Source organism: Lagopus leucura, unplaced genomic scaffold (genome assembly GCF_019238085.1).
Source record: "Lagopus leucura isolate 7727_CA_CO unplaced genomic scaffold, USGS_WTPT01 Super-Scaffold_739, whole genome shotgun sequence".
Taxonomy (NCBI): domain Eukaryota; kingdom Metazoa; phylum Chordata; class Aves; order Galliformes; family Phasianidae; genus Lagopus; species Lagopus leucura.
In genome coordinates this window covers 17,161,656-17,179,639 of record NW_024962255.1, presented here as the reverse complement: position 1 = coordinate 17,179,639, position 17,984 = coordinate 17,161,656, and the positions used below count along the sequence as shown (strand labels likewise).

General features: G+C 41.8%; 1 protein-coding gene across 4 annotated transcripts in view; it reads left to right on the top strand.

Annotated features, from left to right (window-relative positions):
* Positions 1-17,984, top strand: part of MARCHF8 (membrane associated ring-CH-type finger 8) — an 82,786-nt gene that overhangs the window by 13,351 nt on the left and 51,451 nt on the right. For all 4 annotated transcript variants that reach the window (XM_042863155.1, XM_042863154.1, XM_042863152.1 and 1 more), the window contains exon 2: positions 6,790-6,968. In XM_042863155.1, coding sequence (XP_042719089.1) covers positions 6,873-6,968 — 96 coding nt within the window. In that variant the 5' untranslated portion in view covers positions 6,790-6,872. The remainder of the gene's footprint in view (positions 1-6,789; positions 6,969-17,984) is intronic.

Here is a 17,984-nt window from a genome sequence, read left to right as displayed (position 1 = left end):
TCCTCTGATGTACTGGAAAATAAGTGATGTAGCACAGGATTTTCCTAGAAATACATCATTGTTATCCATGTATAATACATAATGTGAGCAATGTCCTCATTGAACAATAATGAAACTGTTTTGTTTCTTCTCTATCTTGTGTTGTAAATATTTACACTGTTTGAGAAACACAAGCTTTCATTGTCTGTATGTAAATTTATGCATTTGTGCTAATAGTCTTTATTAATTTTGAAGGTGAAGATACAGGGCAATTTTTCCCTGGATATCAGAACTGAGTTTCGGGAACCTCAAAGTGATTGCAGTAGAGAATGGAGATGATCACAAGTTATAGGTGTTGCCTTACATCAGGTAGACTTGCCGTTGTATTTTGGCGCAGACTTCTCTCACTGGTCTGTATATGTGTTTGTATTTTTCAAAAACTGCAGGAAAAGGTGTGATGCTGTTGCATGTTGTTATCAGACTGAATATGTTGAAGAAGAAAGTCATCGTTCCTATAATAAAGAAAATATTAGTTTGAGCCATGTGATCAAAACAACCAGATTCCACTCTGAAGTGTGGAGTCAGTGCTAATTCAGAGGGAGGTCTTCTCTGGAGGAGGATGTGAATTTTTCAGAAAGCCAACTTCTGGTTACTGTGTGGGAGTTAAGGGGATCGTGGCCAGGAGTGATAACAAGGCAAGTGCTGTGTGTGCTGTGATATTGCATCCTGCCTGGAGCTGAGCCATGGAGACTTGCAGATTGCTGCATGATCCACGTGCCAGACCTGTTCTGTTGGGAAGCACCTCAGGGCAGGAAGATGTGTTTAACACGAAGGGGTGAGGTGAAATGGTGATAGCCTGGGCACTACAAGAAGTGACACACGCAGTACAAATGGCTGTGAACTGCAGCTGTCCAGAGAGCGCTACTTGCTGACCCGGAGCACAGCAGTGCTGGCTGTTGCCCTCTCAGTCTCCTCACTCTCAAGGTTTCTCAGCGAAAGGAGAATGAAAGTTCAGCTTTACCTCTGCATCTTTTTTCTTGTTGCAGTTAGAGACTGTCCCTGCAATAACCTCTGTTTCTGAGGTGCAAATCATGCTCATCTTCTGCTGAAGACAGGAGAAGGGACTGATAAGAGCTCTGGGGCCATTATTTACTGATCCTGCAATTTAACAGCTTTCTTGTCTAGTTCCATTATGTAGAAATGTTTGTAGAAACAATCATATTTGTATTTGGAGCCAGTCAGATCTGGCAGATACCCTTCTTTCTTTGTGCTGTGTGTAATCTGCAGCTGTATGTTACCATGTCCTGAGAAGCTTTCTAAAGGAACATCTGGAATATGCAAAATAATCTCTTATTCCCTTTTAACTTTTTTCAGCTAAGTAACAACACGATTTTAAAAAAGATATCAGAAGAAAAATATTTTTGTCTCGAAGTACATTATTTTTAGTACACTTGCAGGTGGAAGAAAGGAGGAACTGAGATAATAAAGTAAGAAGTTGCAGCAGAGTTAGTAAACGTTGTAGGATATATGTACATAGACATAGCTGTAAATAGCAATAATTCAGAATTAGATCTGTGTAGAGCAAAGTCTAAGTCCAACGGTTCTTTTCACTTACGGTGTTGAACTAACCCTGAAATGCTAAGGGTTCTGTAGGGGAAGAAGTGCCAGTTTCTCTTCATTCTCAGCTTCAGTTCTCTTGATTCGATTTGTCAAGTTAACAAATGCACGTGAAGTGCATAAGCCTTGATGACATCTCTTAAATAGTGCTGTTAACGAAGTACTGATTAAGCTTCGGTAAAACAAAATGAAGCACAGATGCAGGATCCTCGTTTTGAAAATGCACATCTGTCATCTCTAGAAAAGGATTATGTAAGCTCTATTAGTAGGGGAGGAGTCCTGACAAGCTCAAAATAAAATAAATGAAAGCTTCAAACCAGTGCCTATACAAGCTAATAGGGTCGGAGATATTTGCAAATATGAAATATGTAGTGTACAGAAAGTAGCATAGGACGTATGCACAGGCCACAGCCAGTTTGAATGTCAGGGCAGGTAAGCAGGTAAGGTGCACACAGAGGTTTGCTGAGTACTGCATGAGTTCTTATGCTAAATTTGAACACACACATACACAAAAGAGATTTTTATGCTCATGGGACTTTGAGATTTCACATTGAGGCCGCCAGCAGAAAAACAGATTCCAAAGCTGCATTAATAGATTATTTTGAATCTCACATAGAGAAAATAAGCAGTACACCATCTTTGAGCAGCATAATGTTTTTCAGAAGGTTTCTATTCCTGTTTGGGTTGGGTTTCATGCTGTGCAGGGGGGGGAATTCCAGGCACTCACAGCAGTGTTCTACCAGCCTTCAGGGCAGCACTTCCCACCCTGCAGCTGGTGCATACCCTGAGCTCCACCGACTCCATCAGCTGCACTTCACGATATTCGTGGTATTGCATAGCGCTACAGTGAATGGATTATCTGGACTGCAGTGATCTGTGTCTTTATTTTTAACTTGCACGACCCCCAGAAGATTGATCTATGTGTTACGACTGGCTGTCATCAATGGGAACTAAGGGAATCAAAGAGAACTGTAGGAAACCTTGAGGCAGACAGGAATAACTCACAGGTGAAATTTGTTTCAGTTCTCAAGTTAGCGATTATCCTCTTGCTTACACCACAGGTTACAAGGTTTATCTTTCATGCACACGAAGGCAGAGTCTTTTGTAATCCAGAGACTCTATTCTTTAAGGAAAACAGCTGAGATATTTGGCTTTTTCTCCTCCTCTGAGCAATGCAAAGCATATGCGTGCACATCCATACGTCCACAGGATGCTTTCCTCTTGGTGTGGGTCTATCTATGTCTGCAGCCAGTGCCACTACAGCTCGAGAGCTTCTGCTGGACTTCTCCACCATGTGCGGTGTAAAATGGGAATATGGTGAACTTTGAAGTTAAAATAACCTAATGAAGTCTGCAGTTCATACTCCATATTTTTAGATTCCCTTAGATACCAAACTACAGACATGAAACCATAATTTGTGTTCATTTGCCTTAGTCTAGATCTTTGATCTAGACGTAGATTTCTCTTTGATCTAGATATAGATCTCTAGATCTAAATCTTTGTTTAGCCTTTATTTTGGAATGTGTGATGGACGGAAAAGCTGCAGTGAGTGACAGATGGAGACAGCAGCGTACCTTCCTGTGCCTTGGTCCTTCCAGTAGCGCATCTCATGGAGCAGGCTAGCAGTTCACCAAGTGTTAGGCTCCCCTCATGGCTGACACGTGTCCCGGTTTCCTCAGTGAGGCCTGGTAGGGTGGGTGATGGAAATGGGGTTTGCAAACAGTCCCCCATCTGCTTTTGCTGTGGTGAGTTTACCTGTTGATGTCTGTTGTTCCCCTTGTGTACTCGATACTGATGATCCAAGGGAATCTAATTTTCTGTTGCTGTCAGGAGACACAGTGCTGAGGGGAATGCCCCAACACCAGACCCCAGTCGCATGTTTGCCTTTCCTTCTTGAGTACTGTAAAAGATAGTTTGTCTAATTCCCTCTGAATCTTGCTGATGTTGCTGTGGCTGTGTGGTTCTGATGTTACAGCTGATGTGGTTTCAAGTGTGTGCCAGAAAATCTCTGAAGGGTTCATTTATGAAAACAGTTCAGCTCATTATCATTTGGTGAATGCCCAAACTTCCTATAGGTTTTCTTTAAGTATTTTTCTCTAGTGAACAGTATGTGAGCAGCCAGGAGGGCAGGGTAAGAGGATCTCTCATCGTGCACAGGCAAAAGACTGCCCTGCTTGTGGCATCTGTTTCACATATATCCACTCTGTCTCAGTTCCCTGCCGTCCCATGATTGCATCAACTTTCCAGGCAAAGTGGAACTGGCGAGTCCTTCCTCTGCAAGTGGGATAGCATCCACACCAGTGGTCATGGGGCTTCTTTTGTGTATGGGGTTCACAAACTGAATCTTACACAAGGAAGAGGAAGCTGAGCTCTATCTGCTATCTCCGAGGTGTGTTCAGCTGTTGTATCAGTGGTGAGAGATGCTTTGGCAATAGGATTGCTCACTTTATATGAGAGAGGGCTTACACATCTAACCATGCATTGTGATTTATGGCTACAAATCCTGAGTAGAAGGGAGCACCTAGGAGCTTTCCCCTTGCCTTAGCATTGCCTGCTAAGCCTTTCTGGCAAGACCCTGGTTTGATGTGCTTGAAGCTTTCTTAGATCTTTGCTCTCCCCATCCATGGAGATGTTCAAGGCCAGGTTGGATGGGGCCCTGGGCAGCCTGGCATTGGATGCACAGGTTGGCGGCCCTGCCTGTGGCAGAGGGTTGGAGGTTGATGGATCCTCAAGGTCCCTTTCAACCCAAGCCATTTTATGATTTTCGTGTCCTCTACTCTTCACCATGGATCGGGCGCCCACAGTGTTGATTCAGCTGTGAAAAAAGTCCTACAGGGCTTGTTGCAATTTTTACAAAGAGGCATTGCTTTTCTAGGCATCCTTGTCAGTATGTGCTTGGCACTGCAGATGGTTGACTTGTGTAACTTTATCCTTTAATTAGTGCTGTGGAGCTAAGGTGCTTCAGGTTGGGACTGGCAGGCCTTGAGTGTGTGGTTGTTAGGATCCTTCCCAGCTGGAGGCATACAGTGTGGCATCTGGGGTAAGTTTAGAGCTTTTCTTAAGCTGCTCTTGAACAAAGGCAGGCTTTGTTGAATGTCTGCCCAGCTGCTCTACCAGAGGAAGGCTATTTTACATTGTCTTTGACTATCTAATTGGATTATATCTTTCAAAGAATTCTAACTGCTATCCGTAAAGTACCTGCAGAAAAACTGGTCTGATTTGTTTGTTGGAATCAGAGGGATTTAGCTGTGTTTTCTAATAATTTTCCTTGTTCTCCTTACAGCAGTAAAATGCCCTTGTCTGTAAGCCCACAACCCTTTCTGAGGGCTGCAGAGTGGGCTCTGTCTCCACCCCCTTTGGCTCAGCCATTGCTGGCAGTAGCACAGGACATATTACCTGACAGAGTTTCATTGGAGCTTGACGCTCCCTGGATTTCATTTATGTTTTCTTGGGAAAATACCTTCAATTCCTGCTTTGTTTATTGCAGTTTGTTATTCCTATCTCAGCCCATGCTTATCTCTCTTCTGGCACTTACAGCTTGGCTCCTTTAGAGGATGAAGCTAAATAGGTGTGGAGGACTTGCGGAAGTTCAGGGTTCTTTTTCTTTGTGCTAGAGTTGCATTTCAGTAGTGCCAGTAAGTCCCATGTTTGCCTCTGTCCTTCAATAAGGAAGTGTCCTTGCTGTTGCTTGTTCACACTGGTAGATGTTTGTTGGTTTTTTTTTTTAAGATCAGTGATGTCTAGAAGTTTTGGAGGTGTTGCCTTATGGTATGCTGTCTTGGCATTGATGAAAGTAATATAAATCCTGACTAGGTGTCAGCAACACTCGTGAATTTGGCTGAGCACTCTAATGGGCAGCCAGCATCCTTGGGAAGCAGAAGGCATTGCCTTTGGTTTTGTTTTTGCCAATGATGTGCTGTATGACCTCTGACAACTCTTTTCCCCCTCAGTAGAAAGAGGATACTGAGCCATCATTCCTTGCATAAAATGTTTTGGGATAGGTGTTTTGTTTTTTTTTTTTTTTTCCCCCTATTTAATCAAAAGCAGTCAAAGATCCTGCAGCACTCCTGTGGAGCCTGGTAGAAACAGGACCACACCAGCATCTTTTGTGTAATCAACCTAGGAAACTTGGCCTATCTTTAAAACTTCCGACTAATTAAAAATTCAAAAAACAATGTATGCCATCTATGCTAATGGTATGCAGTGCTGGGTTATACCACTTCCAAATTGTTAAGCAGCATAACATATAGGACATCTATCCAGTCCTTGTATTTTGCGTGGCAGATGAAAAAACGAATCAAAAGGTGGTATGTTACGGAAATGTGAGAACAATGCAGTTGCCCCAGTTAGGCTCTGCTGTGGTAATTCTTCTCTAATCCTTTCCTTAAACACAATTGATTGTGTCTAATTTGCAACAGGTTATGTTCCAACTAAATGCTCTATGAGCGTACATATTTCAAAAAGCTTTTAATCTAATAGCAGGTATGGCTAATTATGCCTGTCTTTGAGATTAGTTGCCAAATTTGGCAAATTTATATCTATTAATGTCTTTTTTATGTGTAATGCAGAAGGATGAAGTGTGTGTAGCTTGATGAATTCCTGATTCCCAGCAAGGGATTTTGATTATAATACTCACCAGTCGCCTTAAGAAAGGAAGAGCCCACGTGATGTGTTTTCCTACTGTTGGTACACGTTTGGATTAATGATTGGAGCCAAATGCAGTGGTTAAAAACACAGAGCACTCGGCCACGCTGAGGACTGTACCTGAGGCAGTGTAAGAACTCCCTGCACCAACCTTGCTCTCTGTACCTAGCACACTCCTGCTGCTCAGCATGAAGAGCTGCTCATCCACCTCCTCCTGTCTACCCACACAGTATCAAGCACAAGCCCTGCCTGCTTGGACTGCTTGGACAAGCCCTGTCCTGCTGTTGGACCACTTCCCAAACTGTTGATAACTTACTTATTTCTTTGCATAAACTGCGCTCTGGCCTGTCTGGCTGTAGCTCTTGAAAAGTCCTGTGTCTTTTTTCATCCAAGCAGAACTCTTTCTTGTTCAGAAAGCAGAGGGAAGGCAAGAGGTGCACCTTGGTCTAACTGATGGCTTAGTTTTAGAAATAATTGCATTTCAAAATACTTCATGGGTTTTTTATTTTACTTTTTTTATTTTATTTTATTTTATTTTATTTTTTTTAGGTGCAAGGCCTGACAATGGCACTGAATGAGTACTGCCTTCAAGCCTCCTTCCTGTAAGTGATAGGACCAAACAAGGCGGTGTGATGAACATGCCACTGCATCAAATCTCTGTCATTCCAGCTCAGGATGTTACCTCTTCCAGAGTCTCCAGGAGCAAGACCAAAGAAAAGGAAGAACAGGTAGTGACAGATAAACTCAATTTTTGCAGAAACTTATCTGAAGATAAAATGGTAGGGGTTACCAAATTAGATGTGATTCTGATCCAGAGACCCACTTCCTTGCATGATTGTTGCTCTAAGTGAAAATGAATGTTAACCTAATCATTTCTCATTAGCGGTCTAATATTTGCAATTACAAAGCAGATGGCTCCAAAATACATTGTCATGAAATTTGTAGCAGGTGTATTTTCTTGAAGATAAGGCTTGTATTCTTAACTTGGGAGCAGATGTGTGAGTGAAATTTTTTGGGGTCTTCTGGTACTAATGAGAAATGGAATGCAAAAATATGGAAGTATCTAATGATTTCAAGCTTAAGAGAATTTAATTAATAGGCTGATTAAAAAAATAATTATTAAGGACATAATGTTGCTGGTCTTTGGGTATCAACCTTATTTAGACTCTGTGCTGTGCCTCTGGTCAAGCCGAAAGATCTTTGTGTGCATCATATTTTAGTTTATGCTAAAGCTGCAATGAATTTTGCATTATCTGCCAGTTCCACAGAAACCATTTCATGTTTTTTATCTTTACCCTAGCATAAAAGCAGTGCAAGAGAGCACTCACATTATGGAGCAACTGCAAGGGCAGGCTTGTTCTGTGAACTAGGAACATGTATTCAGCAGTGGTCAGATTCTCAGGAGATGCAGAGCAGCACTCTTACAGGTTGGGCACACCTGAAATATAAGGGACTGCAAAGGCACTGTCATGTTATAGAAAGGGATTCACTGAGACTAACTTTAGGTAGGATTGAAAGAAAAAGAAAGTTGTTTTGGATGTGTTAGAAAATTCTGCTCAGACTAGCCCTTCACCCATCGTCTGACCAGACTGCACCTACATAATTTTGTGGTTTGTCAGCAAAAAATCTATTGTTTCATAGTTTGCACATTTTGGACAATTTGGAGTCTTCATCTCAGTTAAAGCTTAAAATGGATTGTAGTCCTTCACGTTCTTAAACCAGCAGTTAATTTTCTGGATTCCTGAATCCAGGTAGACTGACTTGGCACTAGGTTTGGTTGCTGGAACCAGGCAGGAAGTTGTCTCCGTAGTTGAGGTGCTTTAAGTCATTGGGTCATCTTGTCTCAGGAGTCCGCTGGAATCTCTTGCTTCCTAACCTACAGCGAGTAACAGCAGTCCACGAACGTGCTGGGCAGCTCTCTGGGTAAAAGGACTATTCTGTTGCTTCTTCTGGACTCCTCCCATAAAGAAACACTGAGAGAGCATGAAGCAGTTCCCCTGTAAATACATGACAGTTCTCTGAATTGGCTACTCTCCAGTTAGGTCATGTGAATTAGGAGGCCGATCAGATTAGAAAGACCTGTGGTAACTGTTTGACCATGCACTGAGCCCAGAAGTGAGAGTCCCAAGTCTCTTTCCAAACCTTTCATTTTGTTTTTGACACAGCAACTTATAGATATAGGGTGCAAGAGGAAGAAATTGTAGAACATCAACAGCGTATTTTCAGTCATTTCAGACCATCTGTACTGTGTAGAGGTAGATATCACTGCAAGATAAAAAGTACAATTCTCTATTGAGCAAATTTGCTTAGCGGTTACAGATGGTTTTTTCCTGCTTTGGGTAACATCTGCAGTTCCAGAGAAAGACACTAGGTAAAACTCAGAAAGAAAGCATTTGCACTTCAGTTTTGTAAGTTCAGTACAAATTCATTTTAGCTTCAGTGCTCCTCTCTTTCAGTATTGTAACTTTCCATTGTGCAGCACAGCTTGCAGATACTTCTCTGTGTTGTGACTGGCCTGGACGCCGTTCTTGCATGGATTTCTACAAAAATATGTAATGGATTTTTAGGAGAGACTGGAGCATTTTACAATTTGATTTAAGTACTTCAGTTTTCTTACCTTTTCTTTTCTGTATAACAAAATACTCCTTCTAATGGTAGTAAGCACCTCAACCCATTGTGTACACTGTGGTCTTAAAAGGTTTTGAGTTGTACAAAGCCACTTGCCAATCTGAACAAAATCAAACAAACCCCAAATAACAATCAAAGCCAATATTACCTTTTATAAGATAATATGGAGGCTTACTGTATAATAGCAGGTTCTTAGACCAAGGGCATCTCCAGGTGTGTGCTTTGTAGGCTGAGTTGACTCTATACACATCTGCCTTGTTTATTACCAAACTTGGCTAAAACCAAAGTGTATGAAAGTTGAATGTCAGCTAACAGATCAAAGTTTGACTTACTTTTATTCTTGTTTTGGTTTACTTTTCCTTTGGGAACTTGATATTTCAAACTAGACCATTAGCTTGTCTGTACCTGCATAACCCGTTCAGAGAAAGAGCTCAAGAAGCACAGCAGTGAAAAGTGAAGCACCAATGTGCCTAAAGAGGAAACTTTGCCAGTCTTAAGAAAGTTAGTTTTTGATTTCTTCCCCAGAAGGAAGATGTTTAATTTTTCATTCTCCTATCTTTCATGAATACAGATCTGTTTAATTTTCCACATTATGTTTATAAGAAGTGCAGAGAGAATTTTCTCCAGCTGATCTGTATTTGCATTCTTTCTTGCTTCTGGTCAAGATGTAGCTTTGATATTTCAAGTTAAGGCTTGACTGATTTTAGTAATAGTTTTCCTTGCTACAAGAGCAAGTTTTCTGGACTAGTGGTTTGGGACTAACTGTGAAAAACAGCAAGAAATCCTTACCACCATTATTACACAACAATTTATCAAAGCAGATAATCAGTAGTCCTTGGGCATGTCTCATGTGGGTTCAATACATGTGAAAGTCTGTGGCAGAAATCCTAATGCGTTTGAAAAGGTGGTAAGGTGCACAACACCTGCGTGCCGTTTCTGTTTTAGGTCCTCAGAAGTCACTGACATTTATTAGTGAAGCCTGGTAGATCCTCATTCAGGTTAGTGTGATTTTCAAGGTTTGAAGTAGTTGAAAACTGTGGTTACCAACAGTCTTTGATGAAACTTTGTCCATTTTCACAGCAAGAATGGGGAAGGTCATAAAGGGATTATTACTCTTGCATTTAACTCAGATGAACTGTTAGCTTTAAGAGCTATTAATAACCATCATTAGCTTCTTACTTATCCTTCACTAGGAATAGCCTCATACTTACCTGCCTTAAGGGAGAGTTGCTGTATTGTTTGTGAGGAGCAACAGACTCTGACCTTTTGGAGGCTATCCTGCTGACAGTGATGTTTCCTAACATATCCAACAGGCAGCCCTCAGCACTTGTAGTGGAAATGAGGCAGTGATGCTGGCATGTGGTTAAGATGTTGTTCTGCTGTCGTTCTGTGGCAGGACATTGCTTGTTTGAGAGGTCTGTGCCCCACAGCTTGTTTCTATAAGTTAGTATGGTGAGTGAAATTCCCTAACCAAAGCTTTTACACTGCCCTTCTGAAAATATGACTAACATCTACACTGTGGCCACCTGTGCTGTGATTTCTGCAGATCTCATAGGCATGGTCAGGTGTGAGTGGGAGATCATAGGATGCTGGTACAAACCACTTTGGGCACACAATGGCCTGGATGTGGGAAGGGATACTGAGTTCCTCTCAAAGAGCGTATAGCAAAGATCATATATTGCAAAAGCAGATAAATTTTCCAGTCACATTTAAACATCAATTTTATTTCACTGACTGAAACTCTTCTGCGCTCTGTTCTAGAGCAACTGCCTTCTTGTGTCTAAGTGCTGTTAAGTAATTATTGGCTGTTATGTGCTCAGCAGGGATTTTATAACAATCTTGTACATCTTCACGTGCTGTCTTGGCGGTACTATGACTACCTGATTTGTCTGGATGAAACTGTGGTGAAAGAAGTATATTGTGCTGCATCTTGCTAAACTTCTGCCTTCTTAGCGATCTCTTCCATTCTGTAACAGGAAAGATACTGTAGCATATTAACTCATACAAGCCATGTCTTACTGGAAAAGCAGGACTTTAAAAAAAGGAAGAAAAAAGGCAATAGATGCATTTGCAAGAATTTTTAATCACAGATCAGTAGTGTGATATAGTGGTGAATGCATTGTATTGTTGAATCCAGTGTAATGCCTTGAGAGGTATTACACTGTTCTTCAGGTACAGAAGCACTCTCTGACCTCTTCAGTTTACTTTTTGGACTTTGAGCTGTGTCTGTGGGCTCTAACTGGCTGAACTTGATTGAAATGCTTGTGCATTTGTAAGGCAGCACGTGTGGCTTTGCTTGTCCATTGAACCAAACCAGCCATTAAGCAAACAGGCTGTGAATCCCCTGAGAGTTTCTCCCCTTATTATTTTTATACTGAGATTTATATGTTTTTGTATAGCTATGTACTATATTAACATTGTCTGGCATCTTTCCTTTATTAAATTCACTTTGTATAGAAACTGGTTAACTACGGAAGCATTTTTGTCCAAGTATCCTGTAACTCTTCTGTGGGAAGCAGATGTCTCATTTGCTGTACTGCTTATAGGTTTAGCCTCAAAGTGGAAATCGCAAAATCCTTTCCTGACAATATGAACTTTGGCTTTTACCTACCGTGTTTTTCGCCAGATCATGAAGTGCTTCTCGGAAAAAGTTGATCTCACACTTCCTGCTTTTTTGAAAAGTAGCAATTAGGCAAATTTTTGTTGACGGAACAGGCAACAGAAGCACATCATAGGAGCTGCAGGGAAAATGCTTCTTCTCCCATTATCTGTGACCAGGTAGGAACACTGACAATACCGTGGATGACGGAAGGCGGTTGTAACAGCCTTATGAACTGTAGCCCTGCAGTGACGCTGTCATGCTGAGAGCAAGGTTTCCTTGACTGATTTCTGTACTGATTTCTGACATCTTCGTGTGTGTTTACATAGGAGCATGTGCTGAATGTGCTCCCACTCAGGTTACCTTCAACAGGTAAACAGTCTAGTGAGGAGCACTACAGGAAAATTGCTTGAGAAGTTGCTTGACACCAGATCCCTCTCTTTCCTCCAGGAGTGCACTTGTCTGTGCTTCAACACCACCCTTCTTGTGATCTCTCCCTTTGGTTATTAGGAGAGACCTTCTTGTGCTTGTCATGATGGCTTAGCTGTCGTTTCAGCAAAGCCCTGCAGACATCAGGATGCTGTGTATCTCTTCACTACCACAGACACCTTGGTGTCTGGTGGCCTGAGGCACTTCTCTTGCGCTCCCCATGGGCACATAGCACTCCTGCCATTCACTGCCAGCTTCAGGGCTTCTTCCTGCTCTTCCACAGGATGTTGGCAAGAGCACCATGACCTCCCTCTTCAGCATGCCACCTGGAAGGCTGACAAGTGCATCGAGTGCAGCCTGGCCCGGATTAAACCACTGGTCTGGAATTTGGGATTTGTCTCTTCCTGCCCACTAGGTAGTACTGGGCAAGTGCCTTTAGTGCTGATGCTGTCTTTCCTCCATCTGTGAAATGGGAAGACACTACTGACTGAAGCCTTGTAAAGGGTTTCAGGTCTACACACAAAAGATGAGGAGCCAGAAACATTTGTCACCAGATCCTCTGAGGGACCCACTTTGACTGTGACCTTCCCAGATCTGCATGAATGTACTCTGCTCTTGTGTCAAATGCAGGCTGAGAAGCTTGTCCTCTCCAGCCCTGCTCTCGGAAGCTGAATGCAGGAGCACATTGTTTCTCAGAAATGTTGATAGCAGAGGAGGAAGAGAGGAAATGGGAAGTGGGAGGGAAGGGCTGGGGGGAGCTGCTCCTGCTTGAGCAGTTGCAACAAAGAAAGTCAGATCACACCATTTAATTCTCTGTTGCGTTTGTCTTGGAGTGTGTGCAGCATGTGTGAGTGAGGAGAGGAGCAGATGGCTTCTGAGTGGAAATGAATTATGGAAGTGCTTTCTGAAAGGGATTTGAAGGAGAAGAGGAGAAAACCCTAAATTTTAAAAATGCAGTAAACATTTCAGAAGCTAACAGCAGTTGATACAGCAGTGGAACTTTTCATATACCAGTGCTTCAGAAAAGAAACTATTGAAGTTGAAGATTTTGCTGTTTGCTTGTAATCAGACTCATACAGCCTCTGTCTTGATTATTTGTATGCTTATTGCATGTGAACTCCTTACTTTGGGTCTCAACACCAGAAACCTGTAGTTAATTATTATGATCTGTAGCTGTTGCATTAACCTAAATCTTTAAACCATCTCTCTGATATTAACACAGTCTGTCTAGTTTTCATTAGCAGTTCATGTCAACAAGCTGAGCATAATTCTTAGAAAAACAGAATTTTATAAAAGAAGTGCTGGCACTGTTTAATTGTGTGATAACTGAGTGCATTTCCTTTGTGGTTTGTAGGTGTGTTTCTGTTTTGTGATCCTGGCATTTTTCTATCCTGGCAAAGTCATGCATGCTCGTTTGCTTTCTAAGAACAGTGTGTCAGTCAGGATCCCACACTGAGCTGTATCTGCATATAAATGTCTGTGTGAGTGCACAGTGATGCTGAAATCACTGCAGCTCCGCAAAGACGTGGGTCAAGTCCCTAATCATACTTTTCAGGGATTCCCATCATCCAGTGGCTGTACTGTTTCTTGAAAGTTACGCTATCAGGCTTCCTGCAAACTGATTTTTAAAGCTCTGTTAATTAAAGGTAATTTCTGTAAAAGAAAGAGAGTCTAGAATGCAGGGATATATTTTTTTTCTCCTTCATGCTAAGCTTCATGCACTGATGCTTGGTGAGTGTCTTCATTTCTTTATTTGGTTGAGTTTTGTATTGTTTGGGGATTTTTTTTTTTTTCCCTATTAAGAAGAAAGACTAAAAATTCTGTGTGGGGGGAATGTAGTAGAGTAGCATCCTTATGGTATCTGTACTTCAGATTTTTCAAAGCTGTGTTTGACATTCAACTTGCTGATTTTCCATTATACTTCTTACCCCTATTTTCTAAAAAGGTATATGTAGCCTTAGATGAGCTCCTCTGAATTTAGGTAATTTTTCATAGCCTTTATACTGTCTATGAAGAAATCTTGCTGACAAGGGAAGAGGCCTTTGTGTTCTTTAGAAATTGCTTCTCCGCTTACTGCAGAAATCTAAGCAGTTAGGACTACAGCTTCTGAGTAGGTAGTCCTCATACCTAGAAACAAAATCCACCTTTGGGATGGTGAATGAGTGAGAGTGGCCTTTTTGTAATTTTTTTTCGTATTCTTTACTGTAGGATGTATCGTATTCCTTGTGAACCTGACAACAGGTGGCTTTGTGGATCATGTAGAGAATTGTCCTCAAATCTGCAGAATTTGGACTAGTTCTTGTGCTGCATGCACACTGTGTGCTCCCAGTGTACTCTTCAGGGGTGCAACATGTGTGGTGCTCCTAGCAGCAGCAGTATGAAACCGAGCAACTAAATGTATTGAACATTACGCAACTGCAAGCATGCATGTTTGCTTGGATATTCATATATGCAAAATCTGAGTGTTCAAACTGTTTTTTGATATTTTTTTAACATTAGAACATTTTCAGTAGTAAGTTTGTATCTTATGTTTTGGGTTTTTCAGAGACCTCATTATATTTATAACATACATCTTGCTTTTCTGTATGACCTTGAATCTATATCAAAGGCAGTTGGGAGGTACGGATTTTCAATGTGCCTCAATACCCTGAGGAAAAATTTGCATTACTTTGCACGTTAGCTAATTTCAGTCACTTTTGCCATATTTGTCTCGGATCGTTTCTAGTTATGCTGTGTTTACCCTTCATCCCAGCCTTCTTGGATAAACTTCACTATTGCCAGGAAGTGAGGCAACAAATGATCAAATGCCTTCCCCCAGCACTCACTGTGTATTTCCACAAAATTGTCTGCTGCTCCAGGATGGACCAGATTCCTGGCCGCCTGAGGACACAAACAGGCATGTAACATCTAGTAGGGAGGTAGCTTGCAGAACAGGCAGTATATGGAAGAAGCCCTTGAAATGCTATGCTCAGCTTCGGTGTGCTTTTCAGTGTGTAGCTCAGTGGTGAGCTGGATAGGTGCAGAGGGCTGAGTTCCAAGTGCCACAGGGCCTGCTCAGAGGAGAGTAGTTCCCAAGTGGCAAGCGTAAGGGGAAGTGAGAAACCAGAAACTAAAAACACCTCCACATGCCTAAGATCATAGCTCTTGGGAATGCTGATTAGTTGGTTGTAATCCCTATAAGCATGATTAAAGCTCACCTGATTCATGAGGCTGGTGAAGAAAATAGGTTCTGGAAGGAGAGGTTGTGTGCAGTAGAAGGATGTGCTGTGTCCTGCACTTTGGTTACAACAACCCCATGCAGGGCTACAGGCTTGGGGCAGAGTGGCTGGCAGCTGCACAGAGGAAAAGGATCTGGGAGTGCTAGCTGACAGCTGGCTGAACGTAAGCTAGCAATGTGCCCAGGTAACCAAGAAGGCCAGTGGCATCCTGTCTTGTATCAGAAAGAGTGTAGGTGATCATACCCCTGTACTCAGCTCTGGTGAGGCCACACCTTGAGTACTGTGCTTTTGGACCCCTCACTACAAAGAAAGATATCAAGGCCCTGAAGTGTGTCCAGAGAAGGGCAAAGAAGCTATGAAGAGTCCAGAGCACAACTGTAATGGAGAGCAGCTGAGGGAACTGGGATTGTTCAAACTGCAGAAGAGGAGGCTTAGACCTTACTGTCCTCTACAACACCCTGGAAGGAGCTTGTGGTGAGGTGCGAGTCAGCCTCTCCTGGGTAGCAGAGATAGGATGAGAAGGAATGGCTTCAAGTTGTGCCAGGGGAGGTTCAGATAGGATTTTAGTGAAAAATTTCTTCTCCAAAAGAGTGGTTAATTATTGGATCAGGCTGCCCAGGGAGAATGGTGGAGGCACAGTCCTTTGGAGGTGTTCAGGCAACGTGGAGATGTGGTGCTGAGAAACACGGTTAGTGGGCATGGTGGGGTGGGTTGATGATTGGACTAGATGATCTCAGAGGTCTTCTCCAACCTTAATGATTCAGTGATTCTATGTATATTGATGCTCAGATGTGGACATGTTTTCCTTGACCTTCCATTAGTCATAGGAATCTTTTTTGGAACAAAGTAGTTTGACCTCTCTTATGATGGTGGAGCTTTTCAAGAGCCACTGCACTAATCGATTTGTTTCTGTAGAGCTGGCGAAAGTGGACATTTTAGCTTGTCCGTGCTATACTGCAAATCTGTGTGGATTCAGGTTATTTCTTCAATGATTTTCAGAGCCAATGTATTAGTCTTTCCTCTCTAGTTATTTGAAAATAATAAATGACTTAAAATAATGGCATCCTGTGCTTCCATGCTATTTCAGGAGAGCTTTTCAGACAGTCAGAGGACTCCTTTCAGAGTTGGCTGCCAAGTCTGATCTGTTGTGAGGTATTTCCCACACCAGGCTTGTACTCCTCCGCAGGAGGATGTTGACGTCTCTTAAAAAGTGGTAAAGATGCTTGCTAGAAACCAGAGGCAGGTACATAGCTCAAGTGCATTTTCTAGCATTTGGGGAGTAGTAAGGAGAGAGGAAGTTGTAGGTCCCACAGTTCAATGCTGCCTTTTCAGGCCCTATATAAATGGGCATGTCTGCAAGTTCTCTGAGGCTCCATGGAAATAGGAGTCACACAAGGCAAGTTTTGTCTTATTACTCTTGCATGTGTTGATGTCAGATTTTACTATATAGTCCAGGGAAGTGACTAGTCTATTTTTTTAGTTTTTCTTTCTTCCTCCAATACTGTACTTTAAATGTCACAACCATATGCTGTTCAGAATTACAGATTGGCATTGAATTGTTTATGAGATTATCCCTTTTTAGGAATTAGAGACAGGAGCCCCAAAAAAGACAGTTTGAAAGCGTGGAGGCTGCATCTGGCTTTTTTTGAATGGCAAGTGATTAATTGATTTTTTTTTTTTTTCTTCATGAAAGCAGTCAAGGAACAGCCTTTTATCATAGATTACTAGCTTTTCCTGAATTGAAGGCTTCAGAGAAGGAATGACTGGATACACAAAAACCACATCAGTCTTAAAATTTTTTTCTAGTAATTGTCTGTCTGTATATTTCCAGTCATTATTCTCAAGCAGTAGATGTGAGAGGAGGTGGTTTCTGGATTGATCAGTTTGAAAGAAGCAGTGTACATTTCCCTCAGCAATTTGTGTGTTTTTTGGCTTGAGATTTTATTCACAACAGTGGGACCATTTAGTTGGCTCCGAAGAATGGGCATTGGTAGGGCTTCCCCCCCCCTTTCCCTCCACCCTCCCCAGTCCTCTTTAGTTATGTTTATTGTACTGCAGGGAGCACATTATTTGGGTAAAGATTGCAAGGCAGGCTTGTATGCAACCAAGTGAAACATTCACTAATTTTTGCATCTTAATTTCTCTGAGCTGGTTAACATAACAGCAGTTAAATAGATTCATTCCACATGAAATGCTGCAGTGTAACTTTTCCTTTGGCTGCCTACAAGCATTGTGTACTGCAGAGCCATTTGAGTTACTGAAACATCCACAGGCAGAAATGTTGAAGAGACCCCCCTGCATAGGATATTCTGTTCTTAGACACCAAGGTTAGGGCCCTTGGAAAAGGGAAGCACAGCTACTGAGTACCTATAAGCTTTAAACCGTAGCTTTTTAAGTTAAGCACTTAAAAAGGAAGTGTTCGTGGAAATGCTTGCAAATTAGAGCCTGTGTACTTGCAGTGTTATGTTGGGCTTAAACTCATATAACCATTACAAAACTGGTTCTGTTCTGTGATTAATATAAAAACCTTGACTGTTGTGCTTACATTGCTTCAAGTCACGATATAAAAAGTCTTGATCATCACATAATGATGACATATGTTGTCTCACACAGAAGAGGGAGAGACATGCTGGAGTACAGATTTTTCTTTGTATGAAATTTTTACTAGGTAAAGTGGAGCATAGCTATATAAAATAAAATTATATTCAGGTATTTGTAGATATTAATAATAAAAACCTGAAGTCTGTAGGGCCTTCCATCCCCAAACCCTTTCCCATTAGTTAGGCTGAGAATGCCTTGTTTTATTTTTGTGGTTCATTTGAAGTTTGTGATGTTGAAGGCCAGGAGAGATGGTCACATCTGACTTGCAG